Raw genomic sequence first — 26,802 nt, forward strand, 5'->3', positions numbered from 1 at the left:
TTTATCATTTTTGAATATCCATCACAGCCCGCATTTCTTTCTTTTCTTGCATGCCAAGTGAGTTTACTGTGCAGCTACACAGAGCTTCCTCCAGTTTTACGTGACGAAAATGCAGCCAAAACAAAGCGAACAAGACAAGCTAGGGTAATGTAAAAGTTAATCATTAAACAGTTTTAGATACTGTGATTGTATTTTTTTAAATCTGTGATCTTTAGTTGTTTTTTTTTGCGTTTTCATTTGCAAGTGGCCTGTGACATTAGGACCTTAACGAGCAGTATATTTCGCAATTTTGAATACTGACTGGATACTGTTTTAATTCTGGAAACCTGTTTTTTATTTATTTATCTTTTGCTAAATTGCATTGCCTTTTACGTGGCATGCGGTTCTGTGCATGGGTAACATTTTGATTTAATTTTGCTGTTGGGGTGTTAATGGGGAATTTTACATACTGCTACAATATGTTCCGGATTTAAAAGTATGTACTGTATTAGAGTCCGCGTGTTGTCTTTTTTGGCAAGTGATATTTTCAGAATCGTATCATTCTGAATTAAAATACTAACCCTAACCGTTAAATATAGTACTGTGCCAACAAAACCAATACAGTACTTCTAAATCAAAAGTCGAATTATTTTAAAACACAGTCCTTCCAACTATATATTTTTGACATTGTATCTTTTTTGTGTTCTCTGAAAACCGGACAAGGGTTGAAATGCGAAATTTAACTGTGTGTGTGTGTGTGTGAGAGTCCTGACTGTGTATGTGTGTGAAAGTGCTGACTGTGTATGTGTGATAAATAAAAATAAATAAATTAAAAAATGGGACAACTTTGAACACATTTCCAAAAGCATAGTGGCGTAACCTGCACAGACATAATTATGAATGCAGACAGCAGCAGGCCGCAGTTTACACAAACAAAACAAAACTAGAAGGTAAGAAACAGAGATATATATATATATGTAATATGGGTCAGAATATATTACCACACAAAAATATGTCTCCCGTTAGCTTTCAGCTACCAATGCACTTGTGGGTTCTGTTCATCTCTTTCAGCCCAGCAGCAGCACATTTCTCTCAGCAGCAGCCTGTTCATCTCTATTTGGCAGCCCAGCAGCAGCTCATTTCTCTCAGCAGCAGCCTGTTAGTCTCTCTCAGCCCAGCAGCAGCTCATTTCTTTCAGCAGTGGCCTGTTCATCTCTCAGCCCAGCAGCAGCTCATTCCTCTCAGCAGCGGCCTGTTCGTCTCTCTCAGCCCAGCAGTAGCTCATTCCTCTCAGCAGCAGCCTGTTCATCTCTCTCAGCCCAGCAGCAGCTCATTTCTCTCAGCAGTGGCCTGTTCATCTCTGTCAGTCCAGCAGCAGCTCATTTCTCTCAGCAGCGGCCTGTTCATCTCAATCCGGCAGCCCAGGGTCTGGTAAATATTTCCGATGTCAAAGCTGGTGCTGAATGTTAGAAATGGTTAAATTGTAAAAAGGTCTCTTCAAATTGACCTCAACATCGGTTTACTTTTAATTTACCTTAACTTTTGAAGTGTATTCGAGGGGGTGACCGGAGAGCTGGACGCTCTCCCTGGCCCCCACTGTCCGGTTTGTGATCAACCCATTTCTCGGCACTTTGCATGCTATGGTGCTCCACACCTTCCATTTCCTTGCCCTCATCTCCTGCCAAGACACCGCTTATACTTTAATTTACAGTATATAAAACATTTTTTTCCCCGTTCAAATGTGTTAGTTCCCAGTTTTGGTTTAGGGGAAAACTGAGTTTTTCATTATGAGTGCATTAGTGTGCAGGCTGCAAATGGCAACACACCCCTACTTTATTTTTAAATAAGTTTACAAAAATGTATATAAACTATTTGTCATTTATTTATTTAACGGTTAATTTTGGTGTTATTTATAGATTGACAGACCCTTCCCTTTACATTACTACAATCCAGAGACCGTGGCAATGTGAGCTTCGTCACATAGTACACAATAAATAACTCAAGTCATTTCGCAAAGATTGAGTGTGATGTGAAATACATTGCTCCCCCTTTATAGCACAGTATTGTGAGGCCATAGTATTTGTGTTCTGCCATGCTTGTAGAATGGCCTTACAAGGCAAATGAGAGCTGTGGCGGTATTGCTTTTTTCAGTAGAACCTGTCATATCCAATCCTGTAAGATACGATACCCTCGATTACCTGGAGGACCTCTGCCATGTGTCATTTACCCATGCTGCTACCAATTGAATGATACAAATGGAAACTGATCAATGCACATTTTATTATGGGTCTAAAACTGTAAGTAAAACAATAAATTCAACTCTTGGCAGGACAGAATGGGTTGAGGTGCAAAAAAAAAAAAAAAAAAAAAGAGATGTTTGCAAATTCAGTTTCACTTTCTACATTCTGTCACTAGAGAAGATTCAGAGAAGCTGGGATCCTTCCTCCTGGACCAGCAACGAGCTTGGAGGTTCACGTGTGGAGTTAATTTCAAACTGGAAGAAATCCAATTACAGATCATTATGGCATTTTTACCGATCTCAGTTTATGTTTGTCCTTGTTGTTGTTGTTGTTTGTTTTAAACGCCTTTTCTGTCTCGGGTTAGCACACACTTGTGGTGCAAAAAAACAACAATACTGCCGGATTACTTTGGCAGGGACAGAGAAAGCACAGTAAGAAATGTTTTTCGAATGCTGTTTTGTAAGTTGCCAGATGCTGTATTACAGTGCTTTCTTTTACAATAATTTTCACTGATACATGCAGTATGATACTTTGGTGATTTAGACATACTGATGTACCTGCCGTTGTTATTAATATTACTAAATAAAGCAACTCCAGTGTAGTATGATGTAACGACTCCCATGAGATACGACATTTCACATAGCCGATGGACCCAGAACCTAATTTAATCGGATGTGACAGGGCTACATTATAAGGGAGCAATGTGTTGTATCAAACCTCACAATTCTGCCCTTAACTTCAGTTAAAACAACTGCTTTATAGCTCCTGTTGTGTGACATTCAGACTGTATTTTTCATTAATATTTATTAGGAAAAATCCTGACCTTATTGATAACCATCCTTTGCTAGGTTTCCATGCGTTCTTCGATAAAATATTGCTTTTCCTTAAATTCCAGTGTGCTTTTACAATGTCCAGATCTCATTGGATTAATGCATTTTTTAAAGATAGAAATGAACAGTTTGAATCATCCATGCTAATTAATTACAGACTGTGGTCTTATCATCCCATTAGAGCTATAAGTATTGAAAGATAAGCATGCATGGTTACACCTTTTTACGATGCTTAAAAATGTAAATGATGGAGAATTAAGCAAATAAAATTGCAGTAATTTGCATTTTATACCTTTCTAATTTGTGTCTATGCAAATAACTTAATGCATTCAAAGGCATTTAGAAACCACAGCAGTGAGTAAGGCCACTTCAGGGAGACCTACGCAACAGAGAAACCATTCTCTGTGAAAAATAAACATGAGCCCTTTTTCTGAAACACAAATCCCTTAGTATTGCTACTGCATTGTTATGATTTTTGAATTCTTCAAGCATCAAATTTTAATTTCCAGTTTCTAGTTATCCAACTGTTTTGGGACTTGGTACGTACATTCATTAGCACAATTTCTTGATAGTTTTTTAATTTAGGTCATCGTGACCTTTTTGCTGTGGTTTGGCTATTCTTTGAATATAGATAACACCACAAGAGAATAACACTTTGCATCACTGATTTTTGTAATGTAACTTACCTGCATCTTCTGTTTTCAAATGTTTGTACAGTCTCTTGAGCATACTTCTTTCTAAGGACATTCCAAACCCATTTTGCCATGCAGAAACTTAGCGCCTGGTAGGATTTTGTCTGGCCCATTAATTTCTTATCTGTCTCTGTTGAAAGACACACAATCCTTGCGAGGTACATACTTCTCACACTTTTTTTTGTTTTTTCCTCCTATTTGTTACAGATAGTACAGATATTTGTTACAGATTGAATTGACTCAGCTGGCAAAACTCCCCAGAAATTGACTGAAGGACTGGCAACCAGGCTGCAGGCCCCACTCATGACAAGATGTCTGCCAGGGAGCGGAGTCCTCACCACAGGCCGTGGTCTGTGTATCGGGCCAACACCTTCGACCTCTCCTCTGAGATGATGGGATTAACTCTAGCAGGTAGAGGGTGCACAACTCCCCAGCACAAATATACCAGCATTGGAATATGGGGGAAGGTTTTTTTTTTTATGTGCAGTATAATAGTGTTCTATTCAGTCTGGTTTCATTTTATATTTTTGAGTTAAGAAAATACAGATCTTCTTTTGATTTGCTGTACCTCTGGATTATTAAACTTTATCACATGCTTGGTGTCACTTAAAAGAAACCATTCCTTACATTTCTTGTTATAATCATTGTAGTCTTTTTTTTTTTTTTTTTTTACCTCCATGTTCCTGTTTTTTTTTTTTTTTTTTATTATAGGCAATAGCCAAGATCCAGATGAACCTGTATTAGAATTTAGCCTAGGTAAGTACAAACAATCTCCAAGCATTTGGATATTTAGAATGGCATACAGGTCGGAACATATCCATTATCTTAAGCCTTTTGTAGAAAAAAAAAGATAATGAATTACCGAACAGCTAACACTGTATGTTATAGTATAGAGTGTTAACTGAACCACTAAATCCATTTTGCCATCTACCCAGCATGTTCCTGTTGTAGAGGTGCCTGTCAGTTCAGATCATATATAGCAAGGTCCTAACTGCCTAATTATAAGCATTATAGTCACTGTTAATCCCCATTATTTCATGTTTATGATAATGATGTAATAGTAAGTAACAGACTAGTATGCTACAATGCATTTATATAACTGTGTTTGTTAGTGCTGGTAATTATTGGAGCTGACAGATATACAGCATGTAGTGTGAATGTTTGCTGCTGCTTTACCTCAGTACATTATGCATGTGGGATTTCTTCGTATGAAAAGAGGGAGATGATAGAACAATCAGAGTCTAAGGGTCTTTTGTTTGGAGTACATTTATTAGGTGAGAGATTCATAACAAAGTAGACCAGCTGAATATGTATGTAAAACACACTTGTTTTCAACACCACAAAGGTCTCTTCTTCAGGTGAAAAGTGGAAACTGAAAGTAATCAGTTCAGCAATACATTTTTTAATTAGATTAGAAATTGTGATTTTATTCATTTGCACCCTAGTCTATTTTAGGCTTTCATATCATTGCCAACATACATCACATATTCAGACCCAGATCTAATCTCTTCCAAGTCAAAATCACAGTTTACAAAGCGTTGTCTTCCAAGTGAATAAAATCCAAGATGGATTCAAGGTTTTTATGCATAAATAAGATACATCCTCTAGTTCAGGGGTCTCCAACCCTGGTCATGGAGATCTCTTTATAATGTACGTTTTTATACACATACATTATAAATGCAATATAGAAGTTGATATACATACCTCCTCGCTCAAATCTCAACAAAAAGCTCTATATTTCGAGCCGTCAATAAACCCTTACCTTACAGTCCCTGAACATCATAGTATTGAATCCCGCCATTGAAAAATATTTGAATACAAAATATTCTCTTATAATAATTGTAGCAGTTACTTTAGCCTTTCTTTGCAAATAAATTGATTTGAATCGTACCTCTTTTTACCAGACACGTTTGTATGAAGCTCATATTACTGGGTGGTGATTCTGATGGTCACAATGCTGAGTAACCAAAAAACAAAGCACATATTAAATGGCATAGTTAAAAAAATAAATGTAATTTAATTTGCAGTAGTTTTAGCATGTTGCCATAACTTAAGGAGTCCCTTTTGTGCTTAAAGGTAATCTTAATAGAAACATTTAACAAATACTTGCATTTTATTTTTGGAGATATATAAAATAAATCAATATAGATGACCAGTAGAATGCTCCAGACACATACGTTGTAAACTCAGATGGCCATGAATAAGTAACGCTTCAGCAATATCAAGTCATTGTACTTTTTTTTAACACATTGCACATTTAATTATAGGTATATTCTTATGATGTGTGCAATATGAAATATTAGCATAGTCCCTACTTAGTTACCATAAAATTACACCCACTGGCACAGCACTGTAAACTTTGTTGAAAACCCTTTTCAAAATAAAAAAGGACGGAGTCAGGGTATTTGTTTTCAGGAGTAATAGTGCCTCAATAATAGCGTGCTGCCCAGCACTCCAGATAAGGTTTTGGGTCTGGGAGTAACTTACCCTCTAATTTTGACACTGAGAGAGTAAAATGTATTTTTAGAGGGTAAAATGCAACGTTACCTTGAAGTCATCTCAAAGTACTGTATAATCTTTAATGGTAATGGTGTAGGCATTAAAAAAGAGCCATCCATTTTAAATGCAATATTACTTTGAACTGCTGTACACCCATGTATGTGACCTACAAGGTTCTTTATCGGCTCAGCGCAGTTTTTTCATTACTTATATTTTAACATTAAATTATAAAACTCTGTTAATATAAAGCCATACAGATAAGTAAAATAAGGAAATGCATTAATAAGTTATAAAACAGTTTAATATTGTAGGCATGTTTTCTCCAACAGTGGTTCCAGTTGGATTTGTAGCTGGACTGGAGTGTTTACACTTCATCCTGTGTAACTTTTAACTTGCTGGCAAATTTCTTATTCTTACTGTGATTGGCTGCAAATATAACAGGGCTAGCCAAAGATTGGATAATGTTTGTTGGGCTGGTTTTTTTTGTCTACAGTTTTCCTAGTAATTGAAGAAAATGTATTCTGGGAGATGTAGTTGTTAGTGGAAGTTTTAGGGGAGGCAGACAAGCTATACATGTTTTTACACTTTAAATTTAGTGCGTATTTCGGATTTTTTTAATGTGTAAGTATGGCCGGTACACAGCTTATCTGGACCGCTGGTGCTACCTGCTATTTTTGTAAAAAATGTAGCCAATGAATTTTAACCTGGAACAAGTACTAACAAGAAATTGATGTAGTGGGCTTGCAGCTGCCACTCTTTTCACAAATTAGACAGATATATTCCAGTGATTAATAAAGTAAGGTCATTTTAATGTATTCTTTTTAAACAATTTAACATATTTTGCATACAACTTGACCTCTTATTGCTTGTTCTAGCTTGCAGCGAACTAATGACGCCATCACTGGATCGTAAACCAAATAGTTTTGTAGCAGTAAGTGTAACCACACCCCCTCAAGCATTCTGGACAAAGCATGCCCAAACAGAGATTATAGAGGTAAGTGGCAAACTAGTAATAACAACACCATCGTTATTATTCTAACTATTGCCATCAAAGCATTGTGCCTCCTAAAGATAAATCAATGGGTTTTACAAAGTAAGAACATGGATTATTCCTCATATTTATTTTAGCATTTCATTTCCTGGAATCTAATCTCTCCTGAGATTCTAAATTGACCGCTAAGCAACCCCCTGTTTTTGAATTTAGATCAGGTTTTACCTAAAAAGGAATCATTATTGGAAAACGTGGTTGTATTTCTGGAAGGAGAATCCACCAAATAATCAACACGCCATATCCAAGTGCCATAAACACTCTGTGTGGCTTTCATTCATGTCGCTTCTTTTGTTTGGCCCCTCAGTCACACGCGGCAAGGCCAAACAAGGCCTTCTTTGGAGCCTGGAGGAAGGGCTACCCTCAGCCATGGCTTCCCTAAGGTCTCCTCCTACCAGCGAGTATATTTTTTTCCTTGCCTGAGTGCCGAGCTGTTCGTATTTAGTTATTGCAGGGTGCGTGGGAGGCTGGAGAGGCCGGGTTCTCCCATTTCGTGCTCTGGGGGGGCAGCACAATTGACATATCTGGTCAGCTGATTGAAATACTGCAGGAAAAATATAAAATAAAATGAAAAATTAAGTTTTCTATGTAATTTTAAATCCCTGGAAAAGTTATTTCTAACATGGTAATAAGACAAATCGTGTCACATTGCCAATATGTTGACTATATATGCAGAAAAAAAAAAAATTCTAACTGTTATGTTTCTGTCATGGCTACTTAAACATTATTATTAAAAATAAACATAAAAAATATAACGCTGCTAGGTCAGATGATCTTTGCGTTTTTCATAGTGTGAACTTTGGGGACTATAGATTTTCTAAAACTATATAAATACAAAACTCAGACTATGTGACATTATTTAGCTTGGAATAAAAGTACAGCACGTGACTGCATGTGTGTGTGTGTGTGTGTGTGTGTGTGTGTGTGTGTGTGTGTGTGTGTGTGTGTATATATATAATATATATATATATATATATATATATATATATATATATATATATATATATATATATATATATATATATATATATATATATATATATATATATATAATGTTCCTTTGTTCTGTATTTTCTGACCCCTCTGCACATACTGTATCAAAGGAAGCTGGACAACTATAAACTGTAGATTGTGAGGATTACAGTGGTACTACATTCATAAACATGAGGTGAACGTCAACCCCTCTTGCTATGCATAGAGTATAACACACCTGATTTTCATTTTATCTATACTAAAAAATATATGCAAAAATCACAAAACTTTTTACTCCCATTGTTGTGCCAGAAAAGCTGGATATATGAACTGCAAATGTAGATTTCCACGTTCTGCAGGTCGTAAGGTTTGCAGGGATAGCAAACATGCATACCGAGTATCGGAAGAAACTGTTATAACACATTTATTTTCGGAAAAAAATGAGGTCTATAAATGATGGACATTGACGAAATGTTTTGGTTTCTTTTTAATAACTCAATCATTCATCCTTGACCATGACACGCTTGAGTGACTATGACTGAAGCACATGCACTTAATCACCTAATTAGTGAGACAGTTGATTGGACACTGGATATGGAGTGATTTCAGCTGTTGAATTGCAAGCTTGAATAAAAGCAACAAAGAAAATCACAGAAAAACAATATGCCATGTCTGTGAAGAGAGCAGTGCTTTCATGCAGTCGGCATGTTGGAGGCTGGACTAGGGCAGCGTACTGTGGCTGGCCGTCTTGGGTGCTCACAGCCAGAAATTTCAAACCTGGCGAGGCGGTATAACCAGACACACTGTCAATGACAGGCCACGAACTGGGAGACCAAGAGTCACAACACCTGCCCAAGATCGGCAGATCATTTTGTAGCATCTTCGTGATGTCAATTGTTAATCAGCACAATAAAAAGTCACTGCACCTGCTCTAAAACAGAGTTTGTTATTTTTCGATCACATCTAGTGAATTTTATCCAAGTATAAGTGCTACGTTTCTTTTGATGCTCAGTATATATTTAGTATATTGGGTTCTTGCATATCACACCCACCAAAACCCATTGACACCCCTGGAAGGATATTTCCATGCAGTGCCGCGTGGTATTTGCTTGTGGTATAAGCAATGGGGAGATTAACTAGGGGACAGGCCAGATAGATATGCTGTGGCTTACTTACAATACTCAAGCTTTGAATGATAAAGTTAAAATCATTCATCATGGCAAAGACCTTGGTTTGAGGGACAATTCAGTCAACAGTGGCGGGTGTCTGAGTATACCTTTCTTTGAACACACCCTTCATCTTTTTTCCTTTCCTGCTGTGGGGGGTAAGGATCAAGGATGGTGCTTCCCTGTGAGCTTCATGATACCTTCTGCCTGCATATCTGGTGTCTCGTTATCCTGGAACACTTGGGCTGCAATGACTGGGGTCATGAAGTCCAGTAATGGCATAACCTGGTCTTCCTCAGACTCGTGTTCTGGATTTCTCCCAGGCTCTTCCATGGATGAAGGGGAATCCTCTTCTTCAATGACATCACTGGGGGTGTCAGTGGGGTAAAAGTCACTGCCAGTCAGACGGAATCAGACCAGGGTCTGACTCAAAGTCACTGTCAGTTTTCATCATCGTCCTTGTCGATCAGTAAAAATGTGAATTTGAAAATGGAGAGTCAAAACATGTCACGGTGCTATTTACATGCATTAATTAAATGTAATCCCCAGATGATTCCCAGTTAATTTCCTAAATGCGTTGAGTGGTTAGGTTTCGCAATTGAACTGTGTCCACTTTGTCCACTGCAACACATTTGCGAATAATGTGTATTCTGCTTCCAACTAGCCCACTTAATGGCAGGTTATTATTATTCTCTTTCAAGTCTGATTTGTGATGAGAACCTTTCATGCTTGGTTCCTTCCCTTCTTGCTCTGTCTTTAAAGACTCTTATCATGTATGTGATTTTTATAAATCAATTGATTCTGCTTATCCCTGACCCCTATTGTGGCGTGCACAAACAGTAATGTTAGTGTGCTTCGTGATTGGTATTCTGGGCACTCATTAATTTTGCTGCTGTCTTGCCTCCTTACAGGGCACAAGTAACCCTATCTTCCTGAGCAGCATTGCGTTTTTCCAGGACTCTCTGATCAATCAGCAGACACAGGTGAAGCTTTCAGTGTACGACGTGAAGGATCGCTCTCAGGGAACAGTAAGCAGGCATTTCTTTCTGTGTTCTTGTGATTCATGTGTGATGTGTTTATCCCTAGAGAGGGAAGAGAGGCATACATAATTCACAGTTCTTACCACCTCTGCCTCCTTTGTTTTAAAATACCAAAAATAAAAATAGAATACACAGGTACATATAGTGTCTGTGTAGTGAAAAGGTTAACACTGTTTCCTTGCATGTTGCTGTTACCAAAAAATTATATTTTTAATGATCGCCAACAATATTTTGCCTTGTAGACTTAAGCAACAACATCAGTTGACCTATGACCTAGTTATTTCTACCACGCTATCTGAAGGTGGAAGCTAAAATGTTGTAGCTATTTATTAATATTGAGTTTATTAATAAAAAAAGTGGTATACATAATGTATGTATGTGTATGTAATGTACAGGAGAGCATTAGCTACATTATGTTGCCCATGTCATAATAAAACAACATTACGGTAACAGTGAAATTGTTGATAACCAACAGCAATACTAAAAAGTTAAGCCTGCTACTTAGAAACATGCAGTGAAAAGAACATGGAAATGTATTTAATTAGGGTAATTAGAGTCAAATGTTATTAACTACTAGGTCATGGTGTTTTACATAAATATTACAAAGTACAGTGTGTTAAGAGTAATGGTTGGAATTCAATATTGCATTTAAAGAATGACAACCAAGGTTCTGGAAAATATAGCGTTATACGTCCCCACATGTTGCTACAGCTGTTTAAATAACCTACTTGTAATTTTTTCTTTTCGTTGTTGACATCCTGACAAGTTTTTACACTTATACATTTAAACTGTATCTCAAAAGTGTTTTCAAAATGTTTGCTTAGTGGACTCAGTTTTGAGAACAGCAAGCACATTGATGCATTGTTTCAAACGAAGCGAACCAGACCGAGTCCATTTGTAACAGACCCAGTGTGAATGCAGCCAAATTCGGCAATTCAAAGTATAATAGTCTCACTTTGACATGAAAGAATTGTATTTATGTATTTATTTATTTGTGTATTAATATTGTATGAAACCTGACGATGTTCCTGTATGAAGAGAAATAAAGTAATTCACTTTAAGAAATGGACGTACTGAACTATATTGTAATTTGTATGTTCATCCACAACTTTAAACACTCTATTATAAATCTTATGTAAAACTATATTTAAAAAAAAAAAAAAAGTGTACAGATGTGTAATGTGTATGTAGTCCTTAGATTATTTTGTTTTCATCCCTTCATGTCCCCAGTCTCCAGGCTAGCCCCATTTGTGTTAAAATAAAAAAAATAAAAAAAACCCTAATGCGGTAACCTAATAAATACATAGGCTTTATTGGGGCATGTCTCTTCAGAAATACGGGCAGGTAAAAAAAGTGTACGTCTACTGGTACTGATCAGAGCGAAGACACACCTCTGATCTCAAACCTGTGCACTGAGCAGATATCCTGAAAATAACTTTGAGTTTTATAAGTGCAAAAACTTGTCAGGATGTTAAAAACGGAAACAGAAGTTACAGGCGCGTTATTTCAATAGTTGTAGCAACACTTGGGGACGTATATAACTATTTTCCAGAACCCTGCTTCTTACTGTTTAACTGTGCAGTAAGCATCTTGAAGCTTTTCTGTTGGGAATATGCAATGCAGTGTTTTTATAATTCTGTTTCAGATGTATTTACTGGGCTCTTCATTGTTCACTGTGAAAGAACTGCTACTGGAGAAACAACACAGGTTACATCTGATGCTAAGGTAGGCACAGAATTCATTAACTGAATATGCAATTCTATTTTAAATCGGTTTTGATTAAAAAGAAACCTATTAGATACACATCTGGATTCACCACCTCTGTTGCATAATGTGATAATGTATTTGAGTTGAATACTGACAGTTTGCCTTTGGGGTGAAGTTAATCCAAAAGTAAAGAGTAATACAAGAGAGTGACTTATGTCCCTTTGTTCCTTTTGAACTAGACTTGTTGTTTACATAAACCGCATTCTGACAATCAGGTGAGGCTCACTGGTGGTGACAGGGCTAATTTACCATTCAAAGTAAAGCAACTGAACAAACAGCTGCTTCGATTTGGGTTGATTTTCTTAGACTGTGGAGAACAGAAAGCCACACAAATCAAGCAGCTGTTTGTTCAGTTGTTTCACTTCTGAATGATAAATTAGCCCACTAAATACCAACGCCCCTCATCTAATTGTCGGCTCCTGAGTTCTGCAGAGAACTCAATCTAAATAATCGATGTGCAGCTCTAATTAAAATTCAAGTATATCCACATATTTATTGCATTGTATTGCCCTTCAGCATCTGGTTTGTATCTCTTCGATATTTTCTTAAAACTCCTCGAGGCATCATGTACCCAGTTAACTTTTTAGAATATGAATACTAAAAGCTGTGCTGCTGCAACTCCCACTGTTTCTGTCATAACAGGTCTGCTGAAAACGAGAGAGTGGGTAATATCACAATTATAGCGTGGCAGATGGAGGAGAAGAGAGACCAAAGGGCTCCAGTGACACGATTGCCTGACACTATCAACGGAAGGGTAAATGCTAACTGTACTTGAGACTCCATGCATTCAAATAAGCACAGCATCTTGTGTTGGATTGTATCCATGGCAACAGAACATGTTCTCCATCCTGTTGCAGAGAATTAGAACTGTCTATTCTAATATTAGATGTACTTAGTACTGTAGAGACTGGATCTGGAAACAGCCATAGCATATTAATTGAAAAGAAACCTTTATTGACTTTTTAACTAAATTAGTTTGAAATGAATGCTTTTGTACTTCTATTATGTACTATAAAATGGATCACATTGGCAAGGAACAGCAGCTACTGTGTTAAATCCCACTGATTCAGTCAGTCTGTAGAATGAAGTGCATTTCATCTTTGCATGAAATAGAAAAAGTTGAATATAAAGTTTTTATATTTCTATTTCATGCATACATTTAATTTCTGCTTTATGTTTCAGATGGTCCTGCCAGTTGACGAAAGCTTAACAGAGTCTTTAGGAATTCGAGCAAAATATGCATCATTATGCAAAGACGCTTTATTAAAATCAGGTAAGGCTGACATTATGTTTTTACACATTCATGAAGTAGTGTATCCTTTTACATATTGTGCTGGCAAGAGGAAACTAGGGAAAGTAATGTGTTGTATTTTAAACCCTAGTCTGTTTAGTAACATTTTAATACAGCATTTCAAACAGCAACTTGTCAGCGGCACAGTCTAGTGGCAGTGGGATCAATTCTTACTAGGCTAACAATTTAATTGATGGCTGATCAATTAGACCTTTAAGACATGTGTTATAGTTTCTCATCTCTGCAGAAAACACAGCTGACACCAACACTAATTTGAAAAACTAAATGCTGAAGGCAGATAACATCAAGAGACATGTCAAACTGATTTTGTATAAGGTGCCCATACGCAAATAGTATTGTAGTAATGAGGGAGTGCATGCTGACCTATGGCTTTCAAATCCATTTTCTTCTTGCTCATTAATAGTTACAGCATTATACCTGCCCCCTTTCTTTATTGGACTATTTTGGTTTGTTTTTGATATACAGGTTCAGATGTTTCAAATGCAGACCCTGTAACTCACAGCACTAGTACCACTCTGGTTGGCACTCCTTAGACAGTGGCATTCTTTGACCGATATTTCTCTAGTTCTTCCAGTTCACCTATATTTCAGTAACAAAATAAAGTTTTGTCCTCAGCAGTGCTCCATGGGGACATTTTCCTTGGATATATCCCAGAAATAGGGCAAGTGAAGAAAATAATATTTTTATTTACCCAGGCAATCTGAGATGGAGGGTCTATTCCATTTGCATTTTGTATTACCATTTTTAAATCTGAGCGAGGCTGAGAAGTGATTGGAAAGTCACTAAACCTATAGAGGGTCTTAGTGTATAGTAGTAAAATATATAGTAGTAGTGAACTAACAGTGTTGCTATTTTTATTGTTTTCAGCTGCTTGAATTGAATTGTGATGTGAAGTGTGCGGTTTCAGATGGATGGAATAAACAAGTAGCTTATGAATACCCTTTTAGAACATTAATAAATTAGTTTTAAAACAGTCAATGGGATTTTAAAATAGAGTGCACAAACAGCAAAGTGTTGTAAAAGAGTATGTTCTCAAGTAGAACACCAAAACTATCAAATATATGATTTATCGTTTTGTGTTTAAGTGGCAACTATTTTTTACCTTGAATTGGTCAAATTACAAGTCGTTATTCCACTAGGAGAGAGTGGAAACCTTTTAAGTGTCTGTCCAGTCATCTTCCGCTGTTGTTGTTGTTGTTATTAATTAGTCATTTTCTTATTTCTTGTTATACAGTACCCTGTCACTAAAATGTTACTGCATAGAAACATTGCCCATCAGAACGATGCCTGGGTGTATGAAGGTCACTACTAGGGTTTTGTGATCTCTTGTTCCAGTGTTTGGTGGAGCAATGAGTCGGATGTACCGTCTCCCTACCACGGATGGGAACCACTTGCGAATACTTGAGCAGATGGCAGAAAGTGTGCTGTCTGTCAACATCCCTCGACAGTTTGTAAAACTGCTCCTTGAAGAAGACGCAGCCAGGTAAGCACATAATTCACAGATATTTTGCTCTAGGTCGATTTCAGGTATTGCACACATAACAGCTTTTTATTTGTCTATAAGAAAGTTACACAAGATAGGATATTGCTCTATTTTATTATATAGTATAATTTATTTTCCTGTTTACACATTCTGTCTTGTTAACAGAGTGTATTACCATACCAATTATTGATAATTACAATAAAGCAACAATTAAGAGATATTCAGGTTTACCAGACACCATAATGACATATGGAGGGTGGACTGGGAATTTGAATATTACCATCACCTGACCTCACCAGATGACTGTTTTGCATTATAATTAGTGTAGAGGCATTTCTTCAATACAGGATTTAGGGATTTATAAATCCGAAGATACACATCTCGCAAAATACATCAATTGTTTGGAGCTGTGTAAATAAAATGATACTCTATGTTTTTCTCAAATAAGTCATACAGAATCCATTTACAGCATAGCATCATTTCACTGAGCAGAATAACTGATTTGATTGAACTCAAAACTACTTAAATGATCTTTTTAGGAGCTCATCCAAAAAAATAATGGGCCCTTACACTCTCATTCAAAGTAAAGGCATTCAAAGTAAAATATACTAAAACTGTCTTGTCCTATAATAGCTTTTAGAGCTAGTAAAAGAGCTATAGCTTTGCTTGTTTTACCCCACTCAGACCAATTTCATTCTGAACTTGTTTACTGCTGACACAGAAGTAACAGTGAAACACATAATCTGATATAGTTCTTTAAAAAAAGAAGTTAAAAACCTTTTTATATATCTATTTATTGAAGTAGTGTGTCTTGCTATTCAGTTTAAAGCAAGGACCCCTTTTGTTTTTGCAGAGTTTGTGAGCTGGAAGAGCTGGGGGAGCTGTCACCCTGTTGGGAGGGTCTTCGACGGCAGATTGTCACCCAGTATCAAACCATCATACTGAACTACCAGGAAACACTGACCGACCTGCATCAGTATAAAGGTCAGTGCCAGCCAATAGCTGTAACCAAAAATAGTGCAGGAAAGCAGATGCCAGTTCATTTTAATATATAAGCCACAGGCTAGATATTGTTCTTTTAGAAAGTAATTAAGTGATAAAACACCTTGCATATTCCATGCTGAGAAAACCAAACCCTATTCCCACTGGGTACTGTCGGTACGCTCAATTGTGGTTTTAAAAAAAAAAAAGTTATTTGGTTTGTTGATTTTATGTTGTTTTATACTCTACTGACACTCACAGAATTTCAGCTGTGATAGAATGTAACCTTTACTGTCTATGTTACAATGGCTATCATCACTTGTACACTATTAAATCACTTTCTCGTCTTACTGGAGTTCGCAAATAAAGATCTGTTGTAATGTATGCAAAATAGTTTTGCTACAAGACATACACTCCAATTCAAAAACTTTATTTACACTAGATTTGTATATACATTATTATTTACTTACATTGGATGTACTGTAGTCATGTAGTAACCTATTGACAAATATGTCATGAAGTTTAAAAATTGTAGCTACTCATTTGGGATATATTAGTGTCAGTAATCTCTTAATAATACTATATTATTGAAACAAATATATGTGTGGCTGTATATATTAGATTAAATTGCTTTTTTCATACTCTTCACAACATTGTAGATCCTCATTTTATGACCTTATCCTAGCTGTTTACTTTGGGAAGTTCATTTGGGATTTGACTGTATGGCATTGAATGAACAAGGTTAACAGTAACTCAAGTGACCGCCCAACAGCTAGTACCTCACAGAAATGTTTTGTGCACATAAGGCACAAATGAAAAATGATAGTCACTGATTACGTTGTGTTGTGTATGCATTTTAGAAATTAGCTTTGCTACTAATTGAATAGCACTCAGACTCAAGGCTCAAATGTACAACCTGAATTTACGGGACACACAAAAACAAAAGAAATAAACAAAAAACTAACTCCACACAGAGCGCTAACTAACATGAAACGGTTTACACAAACTAATTCCTAACTCTAACCACAGGACAGGTAGGCTGTTTACCTGTTTAACAAAAGTATTAATTTAGTTTTTCTACATCCACTGTTCTCTCTTTCTGTTTTTGTTCTTTCTTCTTGTTGTAATCTTTCTCCTCCAGCTCCTCATTCCATGCCTTACTCTCCACCTGAACCAGACAGATGAGCTGGCTTTTATACACTACACAGGAGTCCTTAATCACAGAGTAATTACACAGTCAACGCCTTTAGCAGGATTGCCTGCAGGTGTGCTTTCCTGGCTAACTTGCTCTGGGTTTACACCTGCTGGCCACCTTGGGAAATTACAGACTCTCTTTCAGACAGGGAAACGGGCTTTTAACATTCCTGGGCTCACATGCTTGCTGCTAGTCACCGTATCACAATACCAGTTTCTCTTTGCAGCTATATATATATATATATATATATATATATATATATATATATATATATATATATATATATATATATATATATTATTATAGAATCTGTATATCTCATGCTTCTGTTGTGTGTGATGTTTCCTTCTGTCTCCACAGGGCCTTCTTTCAAAGCTAGCAATTTAAAAGCTGAAAAAAAATTGGAGTTTATTCCAACCAACCTCCACATCCAGAGAATGAGAGTGCAAGATGACTCAGGATCAGGTACTGTGGAGTTTGTTTCTGTCTTAATTTATTCTCAATTAATACCAGTTAGGATGGTGAGCATGATAATTAAAAGCTTGCAAATTGTGGTTATTATTATTATTATTATTATTATTATTATTATTATTATTATTATTATAGAATCAAGTTTAATGGGTTGATTTTGATCAACGCATACCTCTCCAGAATGAGACACATCTGGATTTATCAGCATTTTTCAAGGTTGTGGAATGCCTCAGGACTACATAAGTTCTTAATTCCATTCTGTGGTTGTGCAGTATGGATAATTGTAGTGTGTAGAAACTAAGGAAAGCTAGATAGGATAGGAAGTTTATCAGGTACAGGCAGATTTTGTAATTTTTTTTGTGTTTTTTTTTGTTTTAAATAACAATATTACAGCAACAAAACCTTGAACCAGTCAAATAGTAAAGTAAATGTAGAAAAAAAAATGTAATACCAAAAAGGACATTGCGCTACTTGCTGTTAAGCAGTGATGGCTCAGCTTGTGTAAATAGGTATTCCCAGTAAAATTACCATTTCTTGCTGGACAGATCTGACATATGACATCGTTACTATCGGAGCACCAGCAGCACATTGTCAGGGCTTTAAGAACGGAGGCCTCAGGAAGCTCATTCACAAGTTTGAAGAAGCCAAAAAGCAGTAAGTAAAAATAAGGGTATTTGCAAATTAGAATAACCTATTGTTGTTTGGAAAGCTCATAAAGCCTATGTTTATATTTTTATGTTTGCTTGGTTTTATGCTTCACTTTATTTTAAAGCCTGCCCTGCTGTATATGTTTGTTTTTGATTGTTTTAATACCTTTTTAATAGAAAGGTACTTATAGAAACTATATAAACTGATTTCAGTATATAAGAATAAGAATATTTAGCTTGTTTAAAAAAAAAAAAAAAGCTTTTAATTGTAAGTTACAAAGATAAACAAAATCATTTAGACAGTTCTGTTGTCCATGGATGGTTACATCTGTTTTCTCTCTCAAGCTGTAGCCTTCTGCAACACAGCCAGAATAATTTTAGTAATACAGTGCACTCCGTTTATAAGAATCACATCTGTCCCGGATGATTTGATTCTTATAAGCAGTTCATAAAAGCGGACTGATATAATTACAATTAGCAAACGCGTACCTCCGCGCATCAGCAGTTTAACCCTATGCAGTCCATTTATTCAACGCTTGTCAGGCACGTCAGGTCTAATTTAATTGCACAAGCTGTTTAAAAAAAAAACAAAAAAACATATATATTTTCAGAGTAAAACAGATTTAAAAGGCACTGAATCGCAAAAGGACAGTTTATCTCCAGCCAAGCCCCACCCCTTGTTCGATGTATTTTTCACATACCTCTTTATAGACTGACTTTATATTTAGCATACTGATAAATCCTCTCCTGATCACTCATTTTATCTCTTCTCAATAATGCGATCTAAGTAATTATTTTATTACTATAACATCTCAGAAAGCTCTGCAAATGTCAGTGATATTCTTTGAGCGCTGGATGCAGAAGCAGCTATCTCCTTTGTTTATGTCTGTGTTATCTCTGTGGTGCATGGGGCTATCGGGTACGTCCTTTTTTAGCTATATTCAGCTCCTATTGGTCTCACTCGGCAATTGAAAGGCTTTCTCTGCTTTTTCCTGGGAAAAAAAACGACTAGAGACCTGTGCTTTACGTCTGCTTTTTTTAAGTAGAAATGCAAATTTCAGTTTTTCACTAAGCGGAAATGCAAAGCTCCACAACCCCTCTCCCTCTTCATGCATATCACACAATAACAGTGCTGTACTCAGTATGTATACAGTGAATGTACATTCACTTTGTTAAAACTAAATTTCACTAACAGAGAACAAAAAAAATACCAGCCATGTCAACTCACACGTAAACTGCATGACTTGCTTTTTTTTCTACTGGGAATCGCTGGACCAAGGAATATACTGTATATACACTGCGTACGTGCCTACTCACGCGAGATGTGGTCAAATTAAAATTCCAAAACAGCTTCTATTGGCTGTGCATGTCATTGTACTTTAAATTCAAATTCCAAAACAGCTTTTATTGGCTATGCATGCCATTGTACTTCAAATTCAAATTCCAAAACAGCTTTTATTGGCTGTGCATGTCATTGTACTTGATCAAGTACCGTATTGCATGTAGTCAGTTTCCCCCTAAATGATTCCTATAAGCAGAGTATTTTAGCATGGTTAGTATAGGAATGATTTTGTCCCAGTGGTTTTGATCACTATATGCGGTTGATTCTTATATCAGTAATTTTTATAAACGGAGTGCACTGTAGTAATTTTCCATTTCTCTGAACCATGTAATAAATGTTATTATTTCTCAGAGATTATTTACTCCAAGATCTGCCAAGCATGTTTGCACCCAATAAAGTTACCAAATAATAAGAAAAATATGACGACTGTGTTTTAGCGCTTGTAGTTTGGAAACCTTAAATCAGAAGTTAAAGCCCAATATATCTACAGAAAGGCATTAAGTAGCTGTTTCCAACGATAGTATGTTAATGGCCATTTGGAGTAAAAATCTTTTTTTGTTGTTTTTTTTTTTTTTTAGGAATTAAAATGAGTTTTACTGTGCATAAATGAGAAACAATGTTAACAGCTGATTTGAGATTTATTTTAACTAAAATAGGGCCAATCAGGGCCTACAATCTTAAAATAATAATTCTAATAATAAAAAAAAAAAAAAAAATAAATTATTTGTTATTAAAACATTGAGTTCACAGATTAAAATATTACTCAAAATGTAAAAAGATCTTTGGATGTAAAACTAGCTGTCTCCCACTAAAAGCTTTGGACTGTTCAGCTATGGCCAAAAGTTGTAATAATAATAATAATATGTGAACATAATTTAGATATTTTATTTAACATTAATTGTAATCAAAGAAACTGCCAAATGATATCGCTAAATTAGTTCATTCTAGGGTGATGCAAAACTTTTGGCCATAGCTATAGAAGTCTCAAAAGTTCACATGATATAGTATTTATTTAGTACACTCACTTACAAGGATACATGTTCATTTAACTGAACTACAAATTATCATTTACATAAGTCAATAAAGACTACTAGTATTCCAGTGTGCTTAAGGTAACTTATTCATGAACTTAGACATTTTCAAAATAAAGTGTTTTAATTTGATAACACATACATTTATTAACAATTCAGGTAGACATTTTATCATATAAGACACATATAAATGATGACTGACAGACTTTTATTTATTTATTTATTTGCAAAATGATTTATTGCGGATGTGCTTTGAAATTGCTCGGCCTTGCTTGTACGTTTTGTAATGCTGCTTAAACGCAGCATTCTTTCTATTACAATTTATGATTTGATTGCATTTTAACTGCTTCTTTGTTTTTTAATCAGCATTTATGAGGAGGGTTGGTGAGTTCCTAGCTTTTCACATATTTTTTTCCTTTATTCTTCTCATTCATTTACCCTGTCAATGTGAATCTGCATGAAAAAAAAAAAAAAAACATGGTCATGCCAATCAGAAGCAGCCTTTCATGTATGCCCATGTTCAAAGCTGTAACTTGACTGTCTTACCTGTTACCTTTCTGACATGGTTCTGCTTGTTCCGAGTCCACAACATGAGCTTTCTTTAGATTGTGCATGGCTTTCTAACAGGGTTTCTGATGTCTGGGTTTGCTTTTCACTTATTTGGGGTTAAAAGGTGAACCTGAAAATATGTTGACTGAGAGATGTATTTAACTGAGTGCGGTTCCAGATAAAATGACGTCGTACATAGTGAATGGAAGTGCATGGCAGGTAAGGTGGAATTCATTAATTAGCAAAACAGTTAATACTGTACCTTTTTAAGAGGTGGTTTCACAGACACCTGCTAACTCTAATCATGGACTTCCTTTGCTCAATCAACATTCATCTATAAGTCGTAGTTTTATTCAGGAACGTCATATAAAGCATTTACACAGCCGAAACATTGTAAATAAATGGACATTTGAACAGAGATGTGTTTATATACAAACCTATTACATAACGCGTATCCTCAAAGAAAGGTAAAACATTAAATAAAAAAAAAATTGAAAATAAATTTCTGTATATACAGGTATATCATATACATACAAAACTTTACAACTGAAACAATGTAAATAAGCATAATTTTTTTTCTAAAATAAATGGGTTTATATTGCCTATGTAACAAAGCAGAACCAAAGCTATGCATTTATATACAGACATACTCTAATCAAAATGACATGAATAAATAAGCATTTGAACAGAATGGGCTTCATTTACAATTATTTACAGAGTCTAAGTGCTGCACAAATCATACAGGTCCTGCACTTTTCAAAATATCATGCATATCTTTGCTGCATTATCTTGATTGGTAAAATTTGCAGTCATTCCAAACACTCTTTTCTGCACTGTTTCTTCAGTGATCCATTTGCAATGTGTATTGGGCTAACGCTGAATTTCTTAGAAAAACGTGTGACTCATAGTAACCAGTTGTCAAGGCTGATTGATGGGCTATCAGAGGCTCACTGAAACAATAGAAATGTCAACAGACTGCTCACTTGAGGAACACAGACTGATATAATCAAACTTCAATATGACTGCATGTCCCGACTGATAAACAAAAGTAATACCACAACATTTAATTGTTATAATATGTATCGGTCAATTTGACCGTGCCTGGTCGGTCAAATTGACAGTATTTTATCTCGCTAATTTTTGCAGCTACGTGGTTCTTTCTTTGTCAGGAGAATTCGTACATATATTTATGAAAAAGCAGGAAAGCACAGCTCTTTATCTTAAACACACGGACATCAATTTAAATTTAAAGTCCAAAAACGGTCAAAATGACCACCGTGGTCATTCTGTCATTGTATGAATGGCTTTATTTATTTATTTTAAATTAAGGGTCCTGATCATTGCTTGAGAAAATGTCCAATCTACTCAGCTTTATGGTCAATAACAGACAAACAAATTGACAACAAAATATATTTTATCCCTTATTTTAGAAATACTGTCCAGAAATCAAGCTTCACAGGTAAACCCTAAAATCCGAACCCCTAATTTAGTAAGTTTAAAAAATAAATACATTTTCTCCTCCTTTTTTTTTTTTAGTAATTATTTGTTATTAATTCCTGATTTTGTCCCAGTTTTGGAATGTGTAATTATTATTCAACCTGGCTCACCGCTGCAACCCCAGCACTAACTCGGGTTTTTTTTTTTTTTTTTTGTTTTTTTTTTTTTTTTTTTTTTTTTTTTTTTTTTTTTTTTTTTTTTTTTTTTTTTTTTTTTTTTTTTTTTTTTTTTTCTAGAGACAGGATTTGCTGGTGTGCGGTGAGCCAAGGACTTCCCAGGCGACCTAAGCCCTCCCGACCCGTGCAGCGCTTGGCCAATTGTGTGCTGCCCCTGGGAACTCTTGTCCATGATCGGCAGTGGCATAGACTGGTTTCGAACCGCCGATCTCCAAGCTATAGGGCGAATGCTACGCTCCAGGCAGAGTGCCTTTACCGGCTGTGTCACTCCTCTCCATTTTTTAACAAATTAAACTGGAAATGCAGTACATCCAAAATGAAAATATTTTGCTTGTACTCTGATCAAAACAGAAAGCTATTTCTGGGATACAGAGCATGCAGCTGCATCAACTGCTGACCTGCAGTCCCGAGGGGCTGTATCACTGTAACAAGAACCTGCTGTATGGTGCACTTCAGAGGACCAATTGCTACAGCTAAAATAGCATGTAAATTTGCACCATGTAATAAGCTCAAACATAATGTATCATGTCTTACACCTACTGTAGCAAGTATTTGTTAGTCATATCAATGAGCTTTGTTAAATTCATTCATTAAAATTAAGGCTAATACAATGTTATGGCATTAATAATTGCATCAGTCTTGAATGGGCATGCATTAATGAGCACTAAAAAAAGTGTACATTGTTTTTAATGTTGTACATAAGGATCATATTTATCAAGGTTTTTTACACCAGGGTGAAATTTGAATTTTTTTTAAATTCTAATTTATATACAGCTTGGGTGGTCCTTAGTACTTTAGTAGTACTAAAACATAAAACTTAAAAAAAAGTTCCCACTGACTTTCATCCCCCTTATGTAAAAGACTGCATTGAATTCCAGCTCAAAAGAGAACTACTGTGCATTACCTCAGGATAACCCTGTAAAAGGCAATTCTCTTGAATATGTTGTTCCCAGTACTAAATTGTTTATTTCATACCTAGTGCATTGAGTGGTTACAATTCTGGATGATGCCATGTAAGATACTTACATTCCATATCTAATCTGCAGCAGCTCCATGTCCAGCTCGCAGTCCATCGTTTACATACCACAGGACATTATGAGAGCAAAGGAGATCATAGCACACATCAATACTCTGAAGACCCAGGTCAGTTACTATGCTGAGAGACTCTCAAGGGCAGCGAAGGACCGCTCCTCAAACGGCCTGGAAAGAACACTTGCCATCTTAGCAGATAAGGTATGCAGAGCTGCAGCAATAGGACTTATGAATGTAATGGCTGTACCATTAAACAATTACACATCTTGAACACGTATTACAACAGTAGAGATACTTCATTCTGCCTATAAAAGTGAAACAAGTACATAGGATTAACACAATTATTACAGTAAATCGTACCTAATATGTATTACCATAATTACCGTAAATGTACTGCTACTCCTTCGAGACATTTCTATGCTGTATCCCAGCATTTTACTTCAACTGGAAAAGCAGACATTAGTTACTCTAAAGGAGAACCAGAGTGGTAAGTTCTGGTTAAAACAAGTGGCCTTGAACTAGAGTGAGAGGGTGTGGCAGGGGTGAAATACATAGGGATCTGTAAGTGTGTGCCTGCTCTGCCAGTTTCCTCTAACAGTATACAGTATATCATGTAAGTCACATTAAGTATCTGTGATAGCAATAGTACAAATTATTATGAATTGATGGAGTTAATTTGATTCATGCTCACATGGAAAGTAGTTTTTTTTTTTTTACATTTTCCTTAAAAAATGTAACTGCACTTCAGTTTTTCATCATTTAACTGCACTTCAGTAATTTAGTCACAGAAAGACAGTAACTGTTGTTCAATTAAAGTGTAAGTAGCAAGTGAATTATGGGTTCATGCATGTCTTTTGCCTCAAGTAAATAAACAATTTTTGATGTTTACAATCAAATGTTCTGGCTTGAGCTAGAAAAGGGATTCTGTTGGTCACCATGGAAACTGTTACTCACCACAATCAGGAAATAAAGTGCCAATCCCAATTCGTCATCCGGTCCCCAGAAATAAGCAGATAAATAGTGAGGGAAAAGCAACAAGAAACACCACAGATTAGTTTCAACATAAAAAAAACACAAAAGGACACAGTAGAAATGCTTACTTTTAAATGCTAGTTTATTGATTTGCCCATTAGTATACAAGCAATGTTATTTATCATTTGCAGACTAGACAGCTGGTGACTGTGTGTGACTGTAAATTACTGGCAAACGCAATCCAGGCGCTGAATGCTGCTAGGCCCGAGTACATTGCCTCTAAAAACTCCCCAACAGCTGGGGACGTAGACCAAGTGATGCTCAGAAACGATCAAGACACCCTGGTGGCGAGGTGGACTGGCAGAAACAGCCGGTCATCGCTGCACATCAGTTGGCACGAAGAGGAGTGGGTAGGTCCTGTGCCATATCATTTCTGTGATCATGTCGAATCCACGTGTGAAAAATCCTTTTCAGCTTGCCCTTCTCATTGTTTTTCTTCATTTTAAAAAGTCTTTGATGGTGCAACTCTTCAACAGCCCTCTCTTCTATTTTGGTCAGCATCTCTAGTCACCCATGCATTCTTTGGGGAGAGAGTCCCTTTCCAGATATGCAGGTTTATAAATGCTCTGACATTTTGAATGACACAAAGTTAAGTACAGAAATTCTACAAATCGATACTGTTTCCAGCACAGTTTGGGGATTTTGATACCTGCAGGTCAACATGGAGGAGAGGGATGCCCTGTAGAGTTGTACCTTCAGAACTGAACTGAACAATGAGAAGGAAAGGCACATATATGATTCATGTCTTTTTTAAATGATGGACAGAACTATTGGGTGGATTCAATTAAAAAAAAAAAATCTTTCTAAGTGCCGATTAAGTTTTTAAAATATGTTTTACCTATAAAGTGGTGTGTCCGGGGAGTACTGAATATTGTCAGTAAATACCACTTCAGAAAGCAACAGTTCACATAGGAAAACAATATCCACGCATGTTAAGTCACTGGATTTTTTTTTTATCAAGAGCTGTTTTTTGAACTATGTTTAGATTAAAAGAGACTAAGCCAAACAGAAAAATGTTCAGACTAATGTACCAGTGAATTTGGACTAAGCGTTTTAAAGTTATAGATGATTTCTCTGAGATTAAACAGTGCTTTTAATAAAATTATTACACTCTATAAAACATGGTTATATTATTTGCAAACTTGATTTGACTGATCAAAATGGGCTTTAAAAAAAAAAAAAAAACAAGTCTTTGTAATGGGGCCAAAGATCTCTCTTCAACACAAAAGGACACATTTCAGTTGCATTAAAGTATGCATATTAAACACCTCTATATAACAATAAATAACTTAAATAGTATTTAGTATATGTTAACAGACATATTTTTTGCTTGCTTCTGTAGGAAAAAATTTGGCTGAATGTTGACAAAAGCCTGGAATGCATTATCCAGCGTGTCGACAAACTGCTTCAGAAGGAGCGTCTACAAAGTGACAGCTGTGAGGACGTGTTCCAGTGCGATCTAACCTGCACCGGCAAGAAAGGTAACCTGGAGAGGCGTGCGTACTGGATCAATCCAGACTGCAGAGGTGACGCTAGCTCATCATCATCATCATCAACATCACCATCATCCTCATCATCCCCAGTATCATCTATGTGCCATTTTCACACACATAAAAGTGCGTATGGGTGAATCTTTTTATTTTTCACAATTGAAAGGGGCGATGAACGATGTGCTAACCCTGACCTTATTTTGAGTTAAGATTGGGCAGAACTGCAGGAGTTATGGAGAGTTCAAGACAATGACACACACACCCACACACACACACACCCCCCCACACACCACAGTGCTTAACCTAGAATACTGGCAAATGCAGGGTGTAG

General features: G+C 36.2%; 1 protein-coding gene across 14 annotated transcripts in view; it reads left to right on the forward strand.

Annotated features, from left to right (window-relative positions):
• Positions 1 to 26,802, forward strand: part of LOC121327918 (inositol polyphosphate-4-phosphatase type I A) — a 65,647-nt gene that overhangs the window by 19,301 nt on the left and 19,544 nt on the right. For 4 of the 14 annotated variants that reach the window (XM_041272261.1, XM_041272263.1, XM_041272258.1 and 1 more), the window contains exons 2-16: positions 3,949 to 4,152; positions 4,453 to 4,497; positions 7,116 to 7,234; positions 10,338 to 10,454; positions 12,112 to 12,191; positions 12,876 to 12,987; positions 13,416 to 13,506; positions 14,881 to 15,028; positions 15,882 to 16,012; positions 17,565 to 17,669; positions 18,221 to 18,329; positions 21,062 to 21,079; positions 23,964 to 24,150; positions 25,113 to 25,331; positions 26,324 to 26,462. In XM_041272261.1, the coding sequence (XP_041128195.1) occupies positions 4,053 to 4,152; positions 4,453 to 4,497; positions 7,116 to 7,234; positions 10,338 to 10,454; positions 12,112 to 12,191; positions 12,876 to 12,987; positions 13,416 to 13,506; positions 14,881 to 15,028; positions 15,882 to 16,012; positions 17,565 to 17,669; positions 18,221 to 18,329; positions 21,062 to 21,079; positions 23,964 to 24,150; positions 25,113 to 25,331; positions 26,324 to 26,462 (1,720 nt within the window). In that variant the 5' untranslated portion in view covers positions 3,949 to 4,052. Of the gene's footprint in view, positions 1 to 987; positions 1,411 to 3,948; positions 4,153 to 4,452; positions 4,498 to 7,115; positions 7,235 to 10,337; positions 10,455 to 12,111; positions 12,192 to 12,875; positions 12,988 to 13,415; positions 13,507 to 14,880; positions 15,029 to 15,881; positions 16,013 to 17,564; positions 17,670 to 18,220; positions 18,330 to 21,061; positions 21,080 to 23,963; positions 24,151 to 25,112; positions 25,332 to 26,323; positions 26,598 to 26,802 lie in introns of those variants that run through there. The other 10 variants (XM_041272256.1, XM_041272251.1, XM_041272255.1 and 7 more) reach the window with 6 other exon arrangements.

This window comes from Polyodon spathula, chromosome 15, assembly GCF_017654505.1.
Source record: "Polyodon spathula isolate WHYD16114869_AA chromosome 15, ASM1765450v1, whole genome shotgun sequence".
NCBI classification, from domain to species: domain Eukaryota; kingdom Metazoa; phylum Chordata; class Actinopteri; order Acipenseriformes; family Polyodontidae; genus Polyodon; species Polyodon spathula.